General features: G+C 43.5%; 1 protein-coding gene across 4 annotated transcripts in view; it reads right to left on the bottom strand.

Moving 5' to 3' along the window:
* The window catches only part of ptpn5 (protein tyrosine phosphatase non-receptor type 5), a 23,885-nt gene extending 8,969 nt beyond the window's left edge, over positions 1-14,916 (bottom strand). Inside the window, exons 1-8 of one of the 4 annotated variants that reach the window (XM_042061278.1) lie at positions 14,896-14,916; positions 5,650-5,751; positions 2,832-3,040; positions 2,255-2,374; positions 1,964-2,041; positions 1,466-1,704; positions 634-820; positions 37-121 (exon numbers count right to left, since the gene is read on the bottom strand). In XM_042061278.1, the coding sequence (XP_041917212.1) occupies positions 37-121; positions 634-820; positions 1,466-1,704; positions 1,964-2,041; positions 2,255-2,374; positions 2,832-3,017 (895 nt within the window). In that variant the 5' untranslated portion in view covers positions 3,018-3,040; positions 5,650-5,751; positions 14,896-14,916. Of the gene's footprint in view, positions 1-36; positions 122-633; positions 821-1,465; positions 1,705-1,963; positions 2,042-2,254; positions 2,375-2,831; positions 3,041-4,288; positions 4,505-5,649; positions 5,752-13,080; positions 13,500-14,895 lie in introns of those variants that run through there. The other 3 variants (XM_042061276.1, XM_042061277.1, XM_042061279.1) reach the window with 3 other exon arrangements.
* Positions 14,917-17,255: the final 2,339 nt, after the last annotated feature.

Genomic DNA, 17,255 nt, shown 5'->3' with positions numbered 1-17,255 from the left:
TTAAGCATCACTGAATTCATGTCCGGCAACACTTACTAGGAAGAATGGTCTTGTATCGATTTTTCCGCACTACACCAGGGATGCTGTATTCCTTTGGGTCCACAAAGTTCATTGGAGTCTCCTGTTAAGATATTAGAACACAAATACTGTATGTGCATTGTCAATATGGTTCTACATGTCACAGCCAGTGATGTATATCATGCTACATTCCACTATGAACTCCAAACAGCAGAGAGTAGTAGCTTTTGTTACAGAGTGAAAGGGTGAAGCATTGCAACTCTACTGTTGTCTGGCGTTGATTGTGCTAAGCCCATGGCCTCAACACAGACACAAACATGCACATGAACTGCTCTCTGGGTATCTTTGGTTCTCATTCACTTCTATCTGAACATGGTGTGCACATATCTGTTTTTGTTTTTCCTCTGAGGACCAGGAACATTTAAATACGCAATGAGGTCCACAGAGAACAACATAGAGTTCTGCCTCAACCAGGTCACCAGAGCTGGGTTAACGTGCACTGCCAGGTCACCAGAGCTGGGTTAACATGCACTGCCAGGTCACCAGAGCAGGGTTAACGTGCACTGCACGCTGCAGGCTGTATGCACACGGTGATGGTCACGCATGCAGACTCACGTAGAACTCCGCCTGCAGCACAGCATCGTCCAGGGCCCTGGCGTGCAGCTGGGCTGCGGTCAGCACGTTGGAGGCCTTCTGCAGGTACTCCTGGGTGGTCTGATCCCGCGGGGATAGCATCGCCCCGTAGGGCTCCGTGGTGCCCGGGGTGCACATGTCCAGCGTCAGAGACACGTTGGAGCCTCGCCTGACATACACACACACACACACACACACACACACACACACACACACACACACACACACACACACGCACACACACACACCCACGCAAGTCACTCTCCAAGATCAAAGAGTCTGCTATGTAATGAAATTTGTAATGCAAATTGCTATATAAGGATGACATGTTACTGTAACTCTGCTTGAGGATACATTTAATGTACACTGCTCAAAAAAATTAAGGGAACATTTACAGTTTTCCACAATTGTTACCGTAAAACACATTTTTTGAAACCTTCCACCCTTTTCTCCATTCTCAAACTACATTCACAGAATGTCTGACAGTTCTTGCAAAATAAAACACTTGCCTCAGAAGTTTTACTTGTGCTCAGAAACAAACAGTGTCAGAGTACCGATCCAGTGTATGATTGAAGTATTCCCTTAATTGTTTTGAGCAGAATATTTCTGTGACAGCTGATAACATGTCTTCTATTCTTTCTCTCTCTTCATAACACAGCTGCGTTGAGATTTAGCTTGAGTGAATCAGAGGGAATGCAGCTATTGTTAGATGTGAAATAGCAACATTACTGAGGACACAAAGGCCCTCTTCAGAGTCTTTAGGTCAAATTGTTTCACAAGCTGGGCAACATTTAATTCGTTCAGTGCGCCTGACCTTTCCTGAAGGCCCACGGCTTTGACACTCAGAGTGCCGTGGTCGGAGTCGGCCTTCATGTCCATGAAGCAGTCAAACACGGGCGTCTCGGGCACAGGGTCCAGGTCAAAGAAGTCGTCCGTCTTAGCGTCTGTCCACTCCGAGTAGGTGAAGGAGGGCTGGCGGCTCATGGACTGGCGTCGGTCATCGGGGAAGGTGGGATGGGGTCCTGGCACCAGGGTCCGGATGCAGAAGAGAGTCTGTTGGATGGGAGAGAAAAAGTGATGGATAGAACAGGGCATCACATCTGAGAGCTGTGGATGGAGCAGCAGACTATCTGCAGGAACAAAACTAACTGAGGAGTTTAATCCAAAGCCAGTTCTGCCTTCACTTTCAGTGATGCATCCAAGGGCTTGTTCTCATAATCAAAAGCAATTAAAAATGCCTGAAATGCTTGTTTTTCTGAATAAGACCCTGACATTAGCTGTGAACACAAATGCAAGATGAACACAGACTCACCCCGGTGCCAAGGATCACAACACCAAGGAACAGTGTGGCCAGCAGGGGGCATAGCGTCTCCACCCTCCAGATCTCCACCTGAGAAGGACCCATGGTAAACAATGACCGCTATGACCTGAGGAGACTCTAAACACAGCTATCTTCACCAGCAGTTTTAGAAGGTATTGTGCTATGTGTGCCACACAGTAAGAGAAAAACACTCTACCACTGTTGCTAATGATTCATTCATGTTTGCCTCAATACAAATGGTTGGGTAACATTCTTCTGTCGCCATGGAAACCAGACACAGACCTGTTCCTGGGCTGATGCCTCCTGGTCTGTGGAGGAGAGCAGGAACTGCATGAGGTCCAGCACTTTATGAGCCGCTGGGAACGCATGGTATCCATTCAACATGTACACGACCCACACTCCCTACAGACAGATAGATAGATAGATAGATAGATAGATAGATAGATAGATAGATACATAGATAGATAGATAGATAGACAGATAAATAGATAGATAGATAGATAGATAGATAGATAGATAGATAGATAGATACTTTATTGATCCCCAAGGGGAAATTCAAGATACAGGGCACAAAGTAAACACACAGACACATCATTAATTTGTACAAACACTATACATTTACGCTTGGCTTAAGGGTATATTAACTCACATTTGAAATAATATATATAACACAGAGAAGATGAACAACGTACAGTGTTCAATTTTCAAAAAGGTTGAACCGATTTATCATTGTCAACCATCTACCATTCTCTATCACGATCAAACACAAATAAGTTAGCCTATACAAAAACAGCACTATTCCCCTTTTGACGTGCATTTCTGTCATCCTATGCACCTAATGAATGCTGCAGGTTCTCACCAGTATCTGTGAGATGGCGTAAAGGCTGAGGAAGGCCCCTGCGGTCAGTGCAGTCCTCCAAGCCCTGTCCCAGAGCGATTCCCCTGCCACCTCCTCCACTGAGTCGGGGGTACCTGTGGCCTCGCTCTCCTGCTCCTTCTGTGTGTCGTCTGCCGTGGGCAACGCCTGCATGCTATTCTGGGTCATCCTTCAAGTCAGTCAAACACCTGCTGGGGGTGTGGGGTCACAGGAAATCACAGACAAACACAGACAAACACAGACAAACACAGACATAAAAACCTGTGATGTGTGCATGCTTGCATTTTAATTGGCACAAAATAAGAAGGTTCCAGGATTGGCTAGCCTGGAGATTAGCAAATTTGAATTTGCTCTGCAGGTCCGCCTGGAGACCTTACTGTAACAGTGAGGCCAATTTCCAAATCACCAAAAACCCAGTAACCAATCACAACTGCTTATCCGGCATGGGCTGGGCTTTAGATGATGACAGACAGAGTGCAGTTAGCAGGGCTGTTTGACACAGCCAATGGCTATACTGATGGCATCAGTGTTAAACCACAGCGTTGTGCAATTTTCTTTGGAACTGAGTAAACAACAGCATCTTAAAACTTTCATTTACAAGAAAGATGTGTTTGCTGGACTTCTGAAAAGATCTGGTTTGAGTTCAATGTACCAATTTAAAGTTTAATTTCACTATGCCCCTTAGAAATTGGAAGAGAATGAAATTTCCCCTGACAGATTCTTTATCTCAATTGAGATTTTAGAATCGGTTTGGTGTTAGCCAGGCTAGTGGTTGGCCCTTCACCAGAACATGAACATGGACATGTTAGAGCTTTTTATTTCATTAGGATGAATATACTTCAAAAACGTACATGGCTTTTTGCAACAAGGGACGCTAAAAGCATACAATTTGCTAAATTGAACTTCTTTGAATAGCCACTTGAATGTGGATCATATGATTTCTAAATAATAATATTATGTACTGAATGGACGCGTGATCTCTCATGATTGATTCTCCAGGGTTTGTAATCAACATCATAACTAGCCTATACCAATGACTATATATACCAATGAGAGAGACAGAGAGAGAGAGAGAGAGAGAGCCTTTCAACTACATAAAGGTGTGTTCCCACAGCATTTCCAGTGGTACAGAAAACAATATTGAGCTAATGGTAACTCGAGGATAATAAAAATAAAAAAAAAACATTTTTTATACGGCACTACGCTAAAGTCTGATACATTTTCACTACAACTTATCTGCATTGATTTTGAACGATTACTGTAAACCGGAAACCCTCTAGGAACAGATTGAAATGCATATTTGAATACAGTGTGTGGCCTATACTGACACACAAAACAATGCAGTGGTCACCACCACACTTGCTGCAGGTGAGGAAAGGGATAGAGGCCAACAGCAACCTGGTGGCTTCTGTGATTGGTCGAGGTGTAGGGAGGTTCACCTAGCTCGCTCGGTCACGACGTGCTCTGCTGTCGTCACGCTCACGCCACTGCCGCTTGGACCGAGGTTGGCTTCCCATCGTGATCGGCCCTCCGCCACTCTGTGGGCAGCCCAGGCCATCAGGTGGGCACCAGTCTGTTGCAGCCACAGGCCTCTTTGTGTGAGACTTTATATGTGTGTGTGTGTGTGTGTGTGCGTGAGAGAGAGACTTTATACAGTATGTGTGTGTGTGTGTGTGTGTGTGTGTGTGTGTGTGTGTGTGTGTGTGTGTGTGAGCATGTGTGAGCGTGTGTGTGTGAGCATGTGTGAGCGTGTGTGTGTGTGTGTGTGTGTGTGTGTGTGTGTGTGTGTGTGTGTGTGTGAGAGAGAGAGACTTTATATATACAGTATGTGTGTGTGTGTGTGTGTGTGTGTGTGTGTGTGTGTGTGTGTGTGTGAGCATGTGTGAGCGTGTGTGTGTGTGTGTGTGTGTGTGTGTGTGTGTGTGTGAACATGTGTGAGCGTGTGTGTGTGTGTGTGTGTGTGTGTGATGAGTCACTACCCCCAGCAGCACGTGGCCTTTCCAAGGGAAACACTTACTCATCTCCCACCCCCACTTTTTTGCTCCCTCTCTTTCTATTTCTCTCTCTTTCTCTCTCTCTCACTCTCTCTCTCCATCTCTCTCTCTCTCTCCCTCTGCATTTTCCCTCCTTCCATCTCCACCATTCTTCTCTCCTCTTTGTTAATGAATATTATTTATTCCTCCACTCTTTCTCGGGCTCCGGAAATTGAGAGGGGCTGAGGCACATCCATTCACGAGTCCAGCTGGCAGCTCTTGAGTGGTGTGGCTCCTCTCATCCTTTGTGCTAAGATTGGCCCCTATTGTACAGACCTGACTCTCAGAGAGACCCCCCCCCCCCCCCCCCTCTTCCTGAATCCCCCCCCCACACACACACACACACACAACACTCACACACCCACTCACTCACATATACACTCACTCTCACTCACACACTCCCAAGGCTGGCTTTCATCATCCCAATGCATAATAGTCTCTCCACCCACTTTTTCAATCAAGGTCCTATTCAGACCCTAACACTCTCCTCGCCATTTGTCCTGTCCAGTCCTCTGCATGTGTGTGTGTGTGTGAGTGTGTGTGTGTGTGTGTGTGTGTGTGTGTGTGTGTGTGTGTGTGTGTGTGTGTGTGTGTGTGTGTGTGTGTGTGTGTGTGTGTTTTGTCAGTGAGCAGAGAATAATTTTAAAGTATAAGTATAGTATATAGTATATGATATGATATGTGATGCCGATAATAGCTGCCTGCACAAAGGACTGATCCTGCAAGAGGCCATTACAGTAACGTATGGGGCCGGCACAGTCACTCACCTTTGGGAAAGACAGCAAGAGGAGTGCAGATTGGAGATCACATGACAGATATGTGCACCTGGTCTGAAAGGGCCTGGTCTGCTGTGTGGCTGTAAAGCAGTTCTGAGGAGAAGGGAAGAGAAAAGAAAGACTCATGGCTCATTATCTGTGCCAAAGTCCAAACCTGAGGAAATGAGAAGACCATAGTAGCCTGGCTAGCGCCACCACTTCTCAATGAGACGTGGTCTGGGAACCAAACGTTCATTTTCTCGTATTTGAAAAAAAATGCCCAGATCCGTTTATTGGGTGCCACGGATGTCTATCAAATGCGTCTGTGCATCGCTCATCATCGTCTTGCTTTCCCCCCTGTTCTGTGATTGGTTCCCTATCTCAGGCGAAAATTTGCTCCATGGTCTCCAGGCTGCCTTAGCAGCGTGAATCAAATCGCGCGCAAGGCAGCATGGGAACACCCAGGCTAAGACCATAGAGGAATCACACCTGAAAATCAATATACTTGAAGCCAGTCATCAGCTGAAATGTCCTCTCTGTATGAAAACAACACAGATTTGTATTTCTTCCCAGATTTTTTCTCTCACAATTATCTCTCTCTACTCACATGCCCTGTATGTGAGTAGCAACAACTGAAATAACTGATCCAACCTAAGTAATCCAGGGTCTGCCCTCGAGTCCGCCACTTTTGCGATTTCTTACAGTGACGTTAAATGTCACCGACGAAGGTTGAACAACTCACCGGCTCTCTGCACCTGCCTACATTTAGCACATTTGGTCGTCCTCCACCGTGCAAACAGTGCCATTGATCTGGCCAGCCTCCACAAGCGATCAGATGGACGAGGAGGAGGAGGAGGGGGGGGGGGGGGGGCTACACTCTGTTTCTCTCAACATTCACAACAAAATAAGAGCTCATACACCTCTGTGGTCCAATTCATTTAGTCACTGTTCAACAAACAATAGACAGTGACCCCTGGAAAAGCTCTCTCCACTGAACCACTTTGTCCCCCTTGTTCTTCTCTCTCCCTCTTTCTTTCTCTCTCTCCCCTTCTCCCTATCTCTCTATCACTCTCTCTCTCTCTCTCTCTCTCTCTCTCTCTCTCCCTCTCTGTAAAGGTGGTTTGAAGTGATGACGTGACTGAGCCTGGCGTTTAGGTAACCAGGGAAACGGACACACTTGCCTGCAAACACAGGCATATAGAACAGCTGAACATTCGACTCGCATCCTCTCTTTTTTTGTAGGAATAAAGAGTGGAGTCGTGGTGGCATCAGAGAGGAGGGCAGTGGAAGCATGGAGAGAGAGGGGGGGCGCTCTAGGGAGAAAAAAAACCCCACCAGGTCACAGTTCCACAAGAACAAATAAAATGGAACAGGCGGTGTTTTACAGTGATGGTCGGGCAGAAGCTCTCTTGTGAAAATATAATTGTATTGCATTGTTACTGCCGTCACACTGTGGTTTGTCGTTGGGGGGAAGTATGTGTGAGGTGTCTATGTTTCAAGCCAGATATAATATGTATACAATTGTGAGTACATATTTAATGAAGGCTGCATATTCTCCCTCTCTCTCTCTCTCTCTCTGCATATTCTCTCTCACCCCACTCTCTATCTCGTGGACACACACACACACACACAAGTACATAAACGCACAAAAACACAAACACACTCACACACATCAAAAGAGTAGAAACAGACGCATTGTTGTTTTGTTCAACCATAATCCTTTCAAACCGCATTCCATTTGATTAAGTGATCATTCTAAATATCCATCATCATAAATGTAGAGTGTAATTGCTCCTGAAGAGCTTTATTTACCTCATCATTTGATGTTATGTAAGCCATTAGATCCATCATTATCAGACTGACCAGAAAATAACTATGCAAGGCCACAACAATAACAAATTAAAAAAATTAAACACCTCGGAACACTGTGGACACATATCTCAGTGCCGAATTAGTCGGGCAGATACAGTTAGCTGTTAAGAGAGATAATAAGGATTAATTATAATAAGGACGTGGCTGTTAGTTGGCTGTTTTGTGCTTTTGTAGTCATTTACACAGGGTCTCCAGAGGCCTGTTGTTGAGAAAGTGCTGGGAGGCTAAATGAGAGGAGGCAGGAGCGGAGAGGAGCGGGTTCCCATAAGGGCCCGGTCTAGAGTCCGAGCAGTCAGTGGGCCCTGAGGCAGCACACAAACACACAACAGGGCCTGCCTGGCATCTGCGTAAATGTACACACACACACACACACACACACACACACACATACGCACACACACACACACACACACACACACACACGCACACGCACACGCACACGCACACACACACACACACGCACACGCACATACACACACACACACACACACACACACATACGCACACGCACATACACACACACACACGCACGCACACACACACACAGAGAAATGATGGGGAGGGAGATGAGAGAGTGGGTGAGGGAAGAGAGACAAGAAGAAGTGCTGGGATAAGAGTGAACTGGAGCAGGGAGACAGAGCGCGAGACAAATGCTTTGCTCTGCTTGCAAACCCAGGCTCCTTGAGGTTAACTGCTTGTTAAAAATCAATTTCTCCAAACGCATGCAGCTCAGCTCAACTCAACCAGCTCCCTGCCTGAGGTCTCGGCGAATGTGTACACACAAAACTGCACTCCACTGGGAGGCCTGTGTGGTCTTGGGCACAGAGTGGACGTCATTCTGCATGTGAATAGAGGAGAGACCTACTAAAAAGCTGAATAATAAGCTTTACATCTGGTTCATGAATTATGGATCTGGATTCGTTGATGAACGCTTGCCTTTATCGGGTGAATATATCAGCTGTTGTTTTTCCAGCACCACATTCATAATAAATGACCAAACAGGAACAACATCTTTATAATCATGACATCCAGGTGCTGAACAAACTCTTGAAAAAAATACTAAACGAAAGAATCTGGCAAAAAAAATGGTGAATTTAATTCAAAAATAAAAATAACATCTTCAACACTAGAATTCACAGGGAGCTCTGGCTTGAAATCTCCCCTTGTCTCATGCAGAGAGCTGCAGCTATATTCTCCTCAGTGGAGATGAGGATGAATCAGAAACAGCTATCCCACACACTCCTCTCCTAGCTTCTAATAACAACACGGTGTGATGTGCCTAAACAGTTGGGTTCTTGTAGGCTGGCCAGAAACAGTGTGACACTTTTTTTTTGTCAGTGTGAACACGGTACCTTCACACTAAATTGATGATCAGTTCACTGTCCCTCATTCTCACATCCCTAGATAGCTCTGCCACCGTGCTACTGTATCTGCGGAGAATACTCCCTACAGAGGACCCTACAGTGCAGAAGGTGCCGGGGGCGTGCAGCAATCGTAGCAGCTCATTGCACTCGTCACTGTTCTCTTCATATAGACCCTTTCAAGAGAGTTCCATTATCAGCATCATAGTTGGCCCCACAAGACTTCCTTTTTAACATTCCATATGTTATCTTAATGCAGAGGAAGTAGATTGGGGCCCAAATAGAACGTTCAAGCATTGTTTTTGTTTTTATTGTTGAAAGGGTCTATAGTCTTTAAGCACACACCACACAGTGATTAATGCAGCGCTACATTGTTTGCATAGGCTTTGATAGACTTTGATTTCACTCTTCCACTGACGGCACAATAGCCACATGAACAAAAGCCCACAGACAAATGAGTACCAATAGCATGGATACTTATAGTACATATGACACATGTCTTGTTTCTTTTCACAAAACTGTTGTGTTAAAGCTGATGTTCACACCACAAGAATACGTGGTTAGGTCGATAATCTAAATGACAGGAAAGTTCCATCTTCCAGAGATTGGTCAGAGATTATTATTTTGCTTGTAGGGATCAAAGTTCACGATTCATTGTATGCAGTGTTTCCACAGTTACCTTGAAAAAGTAATCTGATTACTGATTACTCCTTTAAAAAGTAACTTATTTATTTTACTGATTACTTGATTTTAAAAGTAACTAAGTTAGATTACAAGTTACTTTATTAGTTACTTTCAGCAGCTGCCGACAACACTCCCACCGCCTCAACATAAAAATGATAACCGGTTTTGCCAATACTCCCTATACTGGAAGTGCATTTTAACAGTAATGCCAACAATGTATAGAAGACATCCCAACCTAACCTACTTAGATACTGAAATTCAGATGTTTGTTCAATAATGTCTAGTCAGTACACCAAATAAGGAAGGCCTATTGATAGAAATTGTGATAGTAAATTAGATTAGATTTTGGTAGTTTGGCTTTTTCATGTAGCCTTGGCAACTAGCCATCTAGTATAGGCCTGAGTAATATGCAAATGAAATTACACTTGTTAAACTCACCTCAACAAGTCTTTTGCAATCATTTAACCCGCCATGAGCAATGCAAAGTCACTGTTACACAGTGCAGTGTGCAAGACTATCATTATGTTTTACTCTTATGAGACAATTGGGTACACTTTTTGTAGTCTGATGTGAAATGGGTCTTAAATGTTACTTTTTGAGGGGCACTGACTCTGCCATGACGCTCCTGTTCCTAGATACACTAACTGAACTGATTAATTCTGTTCGGGAGAAAAGAGATATAAGCTAAGCCCACCTACACTGAAAACTGATTGGTTGATTTAGCAAAACAGACCATGCTCTCTGTCTTGGATGTGCTTGCAGGCACACACGCACCACTCCTCTCTCTCTCCGTTGTGTGCGCGTTAAACTCAGATGCACACGCGATTTGAGGTCCGGTCTGGCTTGCGTGCTCTTGTTCGCTCTAGGTTCCAGGAGATTTTATGTAATTTGCGGGCGTTAGGATATCAATATGTGGGAGACTCCCAAAACTTCGGGAGACTTGGGATGTCTAGCTAGACAGCACTTTGTCGCCAGCACAGAATGTACAATGTACCTTAATGTTGTCATGTTTAGCTGACACAAACTCAAAATAATGACTGTATAAAATGTGCATCTTTCTCCTCCCTCCATTTTTTGCGTTTGTGTCGCTGCGTGGTTTTACACGTGAGTTGTCCTCATGCTGAAAAGGTTGGCATAGCCTACATGACGTTAATCCTCGAGACAAGAAGAAAGGAAAGAATATATCTTTTTACTAAGGAAAATGACAAAAATAGTAACGCACAGTGACTTAGATAAGTAAGTTTAATCTGATTACTGGTTTGTAAATAGTATGTGCGTTAGATTACTCGCTACCGAAAGAAGTGGTTAAAAGACTAACGCGTTACTTAGTAACGCCTTACTGGCATCACTGATTGTATGACATATCTTTGTCATGCAATTCATCAGGATGTCCAGGGAATGGGGAAAATGGAATCAGAGGAATAAGTCTTGAGAGGCAGGTGTCTAACCAGTTTATACTTTGTCTTAAGTGCATAACTGACACAACATAATCAGTGGCTCGACAGAGTTTGCTCAAAAATGTAAACTGAATATGAATGACTCACTTTAGAAAGACAACAAAGCCCTGGGGTCCCAAGTAATTACTCCAATATAGAAATAAGAAAATTCCACAAAAAAACAAAACTTTGCATACCATGGCTGAATTAAACACTGCGAAATAAAAACAACCAAGATGTGTTGGCCACTACCACTCTAATACTAATGACAAATGATTAGAGCTCTTGGTGACGATCTGGCAGCTACACAGGGAGCTCCTGTTCCCTACACCCCATTATGTGTGTTCAAAAATGGCCTGTTGACGTGAAATCTCGTTTGAGGAGCTTGTTTGAAGGAGGCAGTGCGACGTGCATTAAAGGATTAGTTTTTCATGACAGCTGAGGCAAATCTGCATCTATCTCTCTATCTCTCTCTCTGTCCCAGAGTGATGCTCTCACACATTATCACCTACTGAAGGGCAACCCCAGGCTACAGTGTACGTTTTTACATAATATCACAGACAGAGCTCCTGACATGTCGTAATGGAGGCGGGGGAGCGAGCCCTCTGATTATCACAGTTAGGTTGACAGTGACTGGATGGAACCCAGAGGGTTCCCCATGATGGCAGAACAGGAGATGAGCGCCTCAGGTCTGCACTCAGAGCAATAAGTTAATGAAGCCTGCCTCCATCTCCTGATGGATAGAGAATGACACTGACTTGTAGGAGGGCCTGTCTGTTTATCACTGGATGGAAATGAATGCCACCAGGAGCCACGGCTTCTTTTTTGTTACCCTCTGTGTCATCTGTCACAAAGAGGAGGTCGGGCAAAAAATTCCATTATTTGTCTCTTTTTCCACTTGTGGGAGGCTCATATTTTGAAGTGGTCAGGAGATTTCGGTCTCAGATTACGATGCCGCGTGTGAAAACGTGCTGAGCTGAATCAATGGGGTCTGCAATGATGGAGACTGTATATCTGTTTTCAGGGGAAGAGGGAGGCATGCAGCACATCAGTGCACACAGCACAGTAAAGCACTACTGCATAATGTGGACATGCTCCACTACCAATATGACACATACACGTTCCCCCAGCAGTACTGGCTTTATTCTATGAAATAGTGTCTCTGCAGATGTTTCTCCCAAATGCACGCACACATTTAAAAAATTAATCAGATTTTTTGGTGACACACTGAAATTTTCTCTCAATTACATAACACACGCTGACCTCCCTGATCTGAAAAGCAATGGACCATGTTCTTTCATTTGACTGCCAAGTACTGTACTCCTTTAACGTGTGTGTGTGTGTGTGTGTGTGTGTGTGTGTGTGTGTGTGTGTGTGTGTGAATGTACTGTTTCAATGTTTGTGTGTACAAAGAGGAGAGAGAGAGAGAGAGGAGAGAGATAAAGCTAGAAGAAGAGAGAGGGGGGGTTGCCCTGATAATAAAATGGGCTCTTGTTAAGCATAGTACCATATGCTAAGCCCAACAACAGCTCCCACAATAAGAGAGAAACATTGATGAAAAACATTGCCACTTTACAAAGGGAAATGATGCACTGAGAGCCTGAGCAACAATGCACTATACTGTACTGCTGTACATGTAAACATTGACTTTACCCACACACCTGTAAACACATGTGTTGATATCTAGGAAATATCAATGAAAATATTATTAACTGTGCATACACTTTTTGCGCACAACTGAAGATAAACACCAAGCATACAGACAAATATACAGTACAGTGCATACACTTCCATACATACATTCACACCCCCACTTCCCAATGAATAAGGCATGAAGATCATTGACTTGCTTTGCTCATTGAAGATTGCACTGTTTGATAAGCATCCACACACACATTCACAGAAAAGCATCCATGCACAGAGAACCAAACGCCTATTAACAAAAACAATGAGAGAAAGAGAAGAGTGAGCACAAGTGAGTGAGAGGGATAGAGAGAGATAGAGAGATAGAGATAGAGAGAGAGAGAGAGGTAGAAAGAGAAAGAAAGAGTGATGTGTATAATGACACATGCATCAACACTCTCTCTTACCTATCGGCTGGGAGTGGATGGAGGGACTGAAAGCGACGGGTCATGGAGCATCATTTATATTCACATCACAGAGAGCCGCAAAGCAGTGCGGAGGACGACCAGAGAAGAGGGGGAAGAGAAGAGTGGAGAGGAGAGGAGGAGAGACAGGAGGAGAGGAGGAGAGAAAAGGAAGGTAGCGCTTGAATATCAGGCGGGAGATGATGCCACCGAAGCAGAGGCAAAGCGCTCGCTCTCTCTCTCTCTCTCTCTCTCTCTCTCTCTCTCTCTCTCTCTCTCTCTCTCTCTCGCTCACGCGCGCTCTCGCCCTCTCTCTATCGGTCTCTCTCTCCCCACTCCACTCTGTGTGCCAGACAGACCCCCTCCCCCTCAACTCAATGCTCTGCCTACTAATAGGATAGAGAGAGTAGTCTGATGCTGCTTACTATCTCTCTCTCTCTTCCTCTCTCTCCCTCTTTCTCCTCCTGTATTTATTTCTCTCCATCTTTGTATCTGTATCTTTCTCCATCTGTGACTATTGATCTCTATTTGGCAAGGCTAGGCAGGTATTTCTGTGTCTCTGGCATTGGTGTCTTTATTTCTTTGTTTGCTGGATAGGGTAAAACTGCAGACTGTTTAGGTAGCTAGGTGTCTGTTCTGTAGCCTTGGCAACGGAGTGGAGGGAAGAGGAGGAACAGAGCGGGAGGGAGAGAGAGAGGGAGAGAGAGAGGGAGGGAGGGAGGGAGGGGTGAAAGTGTGTGTAGAGGATGAACAGATATCACGATTGAACATCTCTGAGCAATCTCACCCAGTCATAATGTTGCCCTGCCTGGCGACATGACAGTGCTGCAGTCTGAACTGCTGGCTTCTCCTGTTACAATCCCCAGTGTGGCTCATCACAGCCTTCTGCTCCTCATACACACTCCAGCTCTCCCTCCCTCTCTCTCTCTGTTACACACACACACACCCTCTCTCCTTCTCTCTCACTCACACATTCACACACACACACACACACACACACACACACACACACACACACACACAACATTCACACACTCTCTCCTTTTCTCTCACTCACACATTCACATGTACACACACACACACACACACACACACACACACACACACACACACACACACACACACACGCACACACACACATGCAGGAAAACATGCACATATACATAAAAAATTACATGTGAAAAGAGAATGTAAAATGTTCATGTGAAAATATACATTAATGGGTGGATGTACAATAGTACATATACAATCCTCTATCCAGACACATAAATACACACACACAGACACACACACACACACACACACGTTTATGGAGATATTTCCCTCTTGTTGCTTGGCACTTCTCTGTCTCTGTTTCTGTACATGCAAAGGGACAGAGCCCACCCACTCTCCTGCAGCGTGCATGTATGCAGTAAGACTCCCTCCTTTCCCTCTCTCTCTCTCTCTCTCTCTCTCTCTCCCTCTCTCTCCCTCTCTCTGTCACCCTTCATCCTAGTTGTCACCTGTGAAGCAAGCACACTGCGCGAGGAGACCATGAATGGAAATGCGCATGAATGCGGCGAGGCTGCAAGCAAACAGGTGCTCAGGGGATCCACTCGCTCCAATAAGGCATCCATCTCAGCCAACCCAACAGGCACACAGCTCACCCCCCCACCCCCACCTCCCGGCACAATCCTATCCTAAGGTCATTCTTTGGAATTACCTTTCACACACATCAGCCTGTGCAACATATATCTAAAGTGAATACATCACAAGATTTACCATAATACTGTAACAATTTCATAATGAAAAACGAGATGAGTTTAAAACAAAAGTTACCTCCATGTTCAAAAAGAACACTTGCCTTCTAAGCAGCATGCTGACATCAGCTATTCCCAAAGGCTTCAATCCTCATGTAAGAATGAGGTCTCAGTAGCAGGAAATAAATACTGGTATTTATTCAACTAGAAGAATACAAACGCACTGAAACCTACACCTCATATGAGAGCAGAGTTGTTTTCTAAAGCAATGTCAGACGCCATCTAGTGTCAAAAAATAGTTACAGGAGGCCATTTTTACTGACAGGGATGGTAGCAAGGGCGTAAGTACAGACATGTCCAGACCAATATTTTGATATTACAAAATTTTTCCTACCCATATTTTAGTGAACTCATTCATATTATTTTTGATGTGTACGTTTCCAGGACAACTAGTTTAGACAGGCTTAATTGCCTGAAACCAAATGGGGATTTATCTTATGCATGAAAGTGCCACAGCACAGGGTAAGAGGACACAAGGCACAGGGTACTTCTCGTGTGTGTGTGTGTGTGTGTGTGTGTGTGTGTGTACGGCACAGGGTACTTCTCATGTTAGTAGCAGACACAGAGGGCAGAAGCAGATGTATACCACAGGAAAGGGGAAACTTCTGATTATTATTCTGGTAACACTTTATAATAACTACACACAGTTCATAATTTATATATACCTACTGGCCTACTGAATATAAAAATGTGGTCTATTAATGTTTGGTGCCAAAGAGTACAACATTGAGATTGATGGTTGTTGTGTCCTTACCAAAGCTCAGACCAAATGTACGCCATTGGGTGGTAGACAAACCTGTCTGAACTTGATGGGGAAGTGGAAGATCAATGTAAACTAGAGAATGTAATTCCTGGGAAATGAAAATGAAAATGACGCTAGGACAGACACGGTGGTTGCATAGCTTAATAAAAGTTGATAGTTTAAAAGTTGACAGTTTAAAAGTTGAATGTAGATATAGTTGTTAATAGACAGATAGTTTAATGAATGTTGATACACATAGTTTAATGAATGTTGAAAGTTTAAAAATTAAATGTAGATAGTTTAAAAGTTGTTGATAGACTGATAGTTTAATGTGTGTTGATAGACAAATAGTTTAAAGGCTCTATATAGGTAGATAGTTAACGATAACTGATTGTTGGAATGGCTCTAATGTTTGCTAGCAGTTATGCTAACAAAGCTAATAATGCTAACCAAGTTATTTAGCTAACTTAGCTAATGTTTTCTAACCGGTTAAAAAAATGCTAATAATGGTAACGATGCTAACAAAATAACTATGCTAACCATGTGACATAACTTAGCTAATCATTTTTAGCAGGTATGCTAAAATAGTAATTATGCTAACAATGCTAACCATGTTACTTAGCTAACTTAGCTAATAATTTTTAGCAGTTTTACTAAAAATGCTAACAATGCTAACGATGCTATTGTGATGTCATAATCTAATGTTAAGTCTATGGGGAAATTTTAGTAGTTTTTAATTAATAGTTTAAAAAGTATAAAAGTTACAAAGTTGAAAAATACATAACTGAAGTCACCTAAGTAAGACCTACGCAACGCATTTTGAATGAAGTTTCTACGTTAAACGGTTGAAGCCGCATTAAACGCACAAAAAGCGTTAGAAGAAGAACTAGAAAATGTCATTTCGAGGAAATTACCAGTGCATGAAAATATAAACATACTGTATATTAACATAAGATGCAAAACAAACTTTTATTTGGAAACAGTTGGCAGGAGTCAGAGTTGATAACAACTGACAGTTGAAATGGCTAAACAGTTAAATATTTGAGTAGTTTAAATAGTTAAATTATTTAATTAAATTATTGTAGTGAGGACATTTATTTTGAAACAGTTGTGGGCAGAGGAAATAGTTGAACAGAATATGTAATCTTAAGAGAGCCAGATTGTATGCTTAAAGCCTGAGACAGAGTATATAGTTTAAAAGTTGAATGTAGATAGTGTAATGGATGTTGATAGACAGAAAGTTGAATGGATGTTGATAGGCAGATTGTTTAATGGATGTTGGTGGATAGTTTAACGGGTGGATGAGTGAATGGTTTGAAGAGGATGAATGGATAGAAAGTTGGATGGAATGTGCCTTATATCCTTGTAGAATGGGAGACACAGAGAGAGTTGGCTTAGTTGAACAAAAAGCAGTTGATACAGGTGCAATCAGTTTAACTGGCCCTTTGATGGGTCCTAGTTGAGCAGCTGGAAGTTGATACAGGTGCAAATCAAGTTAATTAGCCCATTGTGATGTCATCAGCCCAATGTTAAGTCTATTGGGAAAAATATGCTTGTTTTTTTATTAATATCTCAAAAAGTATAAAGTTTACAAAAGTGAAAAATACATTCCCCAAGTGTCCTTTTCAAGACCTACG

Source organism: Alosa sapidissima, chromosome 14 (assembly GCF_018492685.1).
Source record: "Alosa sapidissima isolate fAloSap1 chromosome 14, fAloSap1.pri, whole genome shotgun sequence".
Lineage (NCBI taxonomy): Eukaryota > Metazoa > Chordata > Actinopteri > Clupeiformes > Clupeidae > Alosa > Alosa sapidissima.
The sequence above is the reverse complement of the archived record's forward strand: the minus strand, read 5'-3'. Positions and strand labels throughout refer to the sequence as shown.